Below are 1,159 nucleotides of genomic sequence, written 5' to 3' on the forward strand. Positions count from 1 at the left end.
TGACTCCAAATTAATGATGCCTACCACAATGTCCTGAAAAAATTTTAAACTTGAGTAAACATATCCTATTTTCTAGTTACATAAAATAATATATAATAGATAATTTATAAATCAGACTGTTTTACAGAAAATTATTTATATACACTCTAGTTGTGAATGCTTTATTTATACTTACTTCACAAATTATTGCATACTTATAATGCATGCTCAGAGACTTTATTTTCTTTTTTTAATAGAAATGAAAATGGATCCTGGATACTTTGCAGTAGAAACTTGTATCTTCTGCCAGATTACAGTGGGAGTGTTTGGCAATTCCTCAATACTATTTTATTATGTCATTTTGATATTTACAGAAAAGCATTTAATGCCCAAAGACCTGATTATAGAGCACTTGACTATTGCCAACTGCTTAACTATCATCTTAAGAGGTTTTCCACAGATAATGACATGTTTTGGGTATACGAATTTCTTAGATGACATAGGATGTAAATTGATTTTGTCTATTTCCAGAATAACAAGGGGAATGTCTCTTTATACCATGTGCCTACTGAGTTGTTTCCAAGCAATTACAATCAGCCCCAGTAACTCAAGGTGGATGAAGCTTAAATACAGAGCCTCCAAGTACATTGGTCCCTCCTGCTCAGTCAGTTGGCTTGTGAACCTGCTTCTAAACATCTTGACTCCACTAAGAGTATCAGGCCCTAGTTACAAGAAAAATGCAACAAACAGGTTTTCTTATGGGTACTGTTTATCCTTTCCTTCTGGTAGTGTGGCAGCTACATTGTATCTATTATTACTGTGCTTCTCTGATGTCTTCTGTCTGGGTCTCATGGTCTGCTCAAGTGTCTCCATGGTGACTATCCTCTACAAACATAAGAGACACGTCAAACACATCCACAGTGCTCAGCACTTTCTGAAAGTTTCACCAGAAGACAGAGCCACCCAAACGATCCTCATCCTGCTGTTTATATTTATCATATCTTACTCATTTTCTTCCATTGTGGCCATCATTAGATCTTGCTTAAAATATCCACTGATATGGGGAGTAAATATATTTACAGTTCTAGAAATATTTTTTCCAATATTTTGCCCCTTTGTTCTCATCACCAATATGAAATTTAATTCCAGTCTGTTTTTTCCTTTCTTTGGTAAGAGATAG

At 34.9% G+C, this 1,159-nt stretch overlaps 1 protein-coding gene across 1 annotated transcript; it reads left to right on the plus strand.

Annotated features, from left to right (window-relative positions):
* Positions 1-238: 238 nt before the first annotated feature.
* LOC308413507 (vomeronasal type-1 receptor 4-like) lies at positions 239-1,159 on the plus strand (the record flags this gene model as incomplete). Its single annotated transcript, XM_080908526.1, has 1 exon — positions 239-1,159. One exon carries the CDS (start codon positions 239-241, stop codon positions 1,157-1,159), a length of 921 nt encoding a protein of 306 aa, XP_080764652.1.

Source organism: Micromys minutus (assembly GCF_963924665.1).
Source record: "Micromys minutus genome assembly, chromosome: 32".
Lineage (NCBI taxonomy): Eukaryota > Metazoa > Chordata > Mammalia > Rodentia > Muridae > Micromys > Micromys minutus.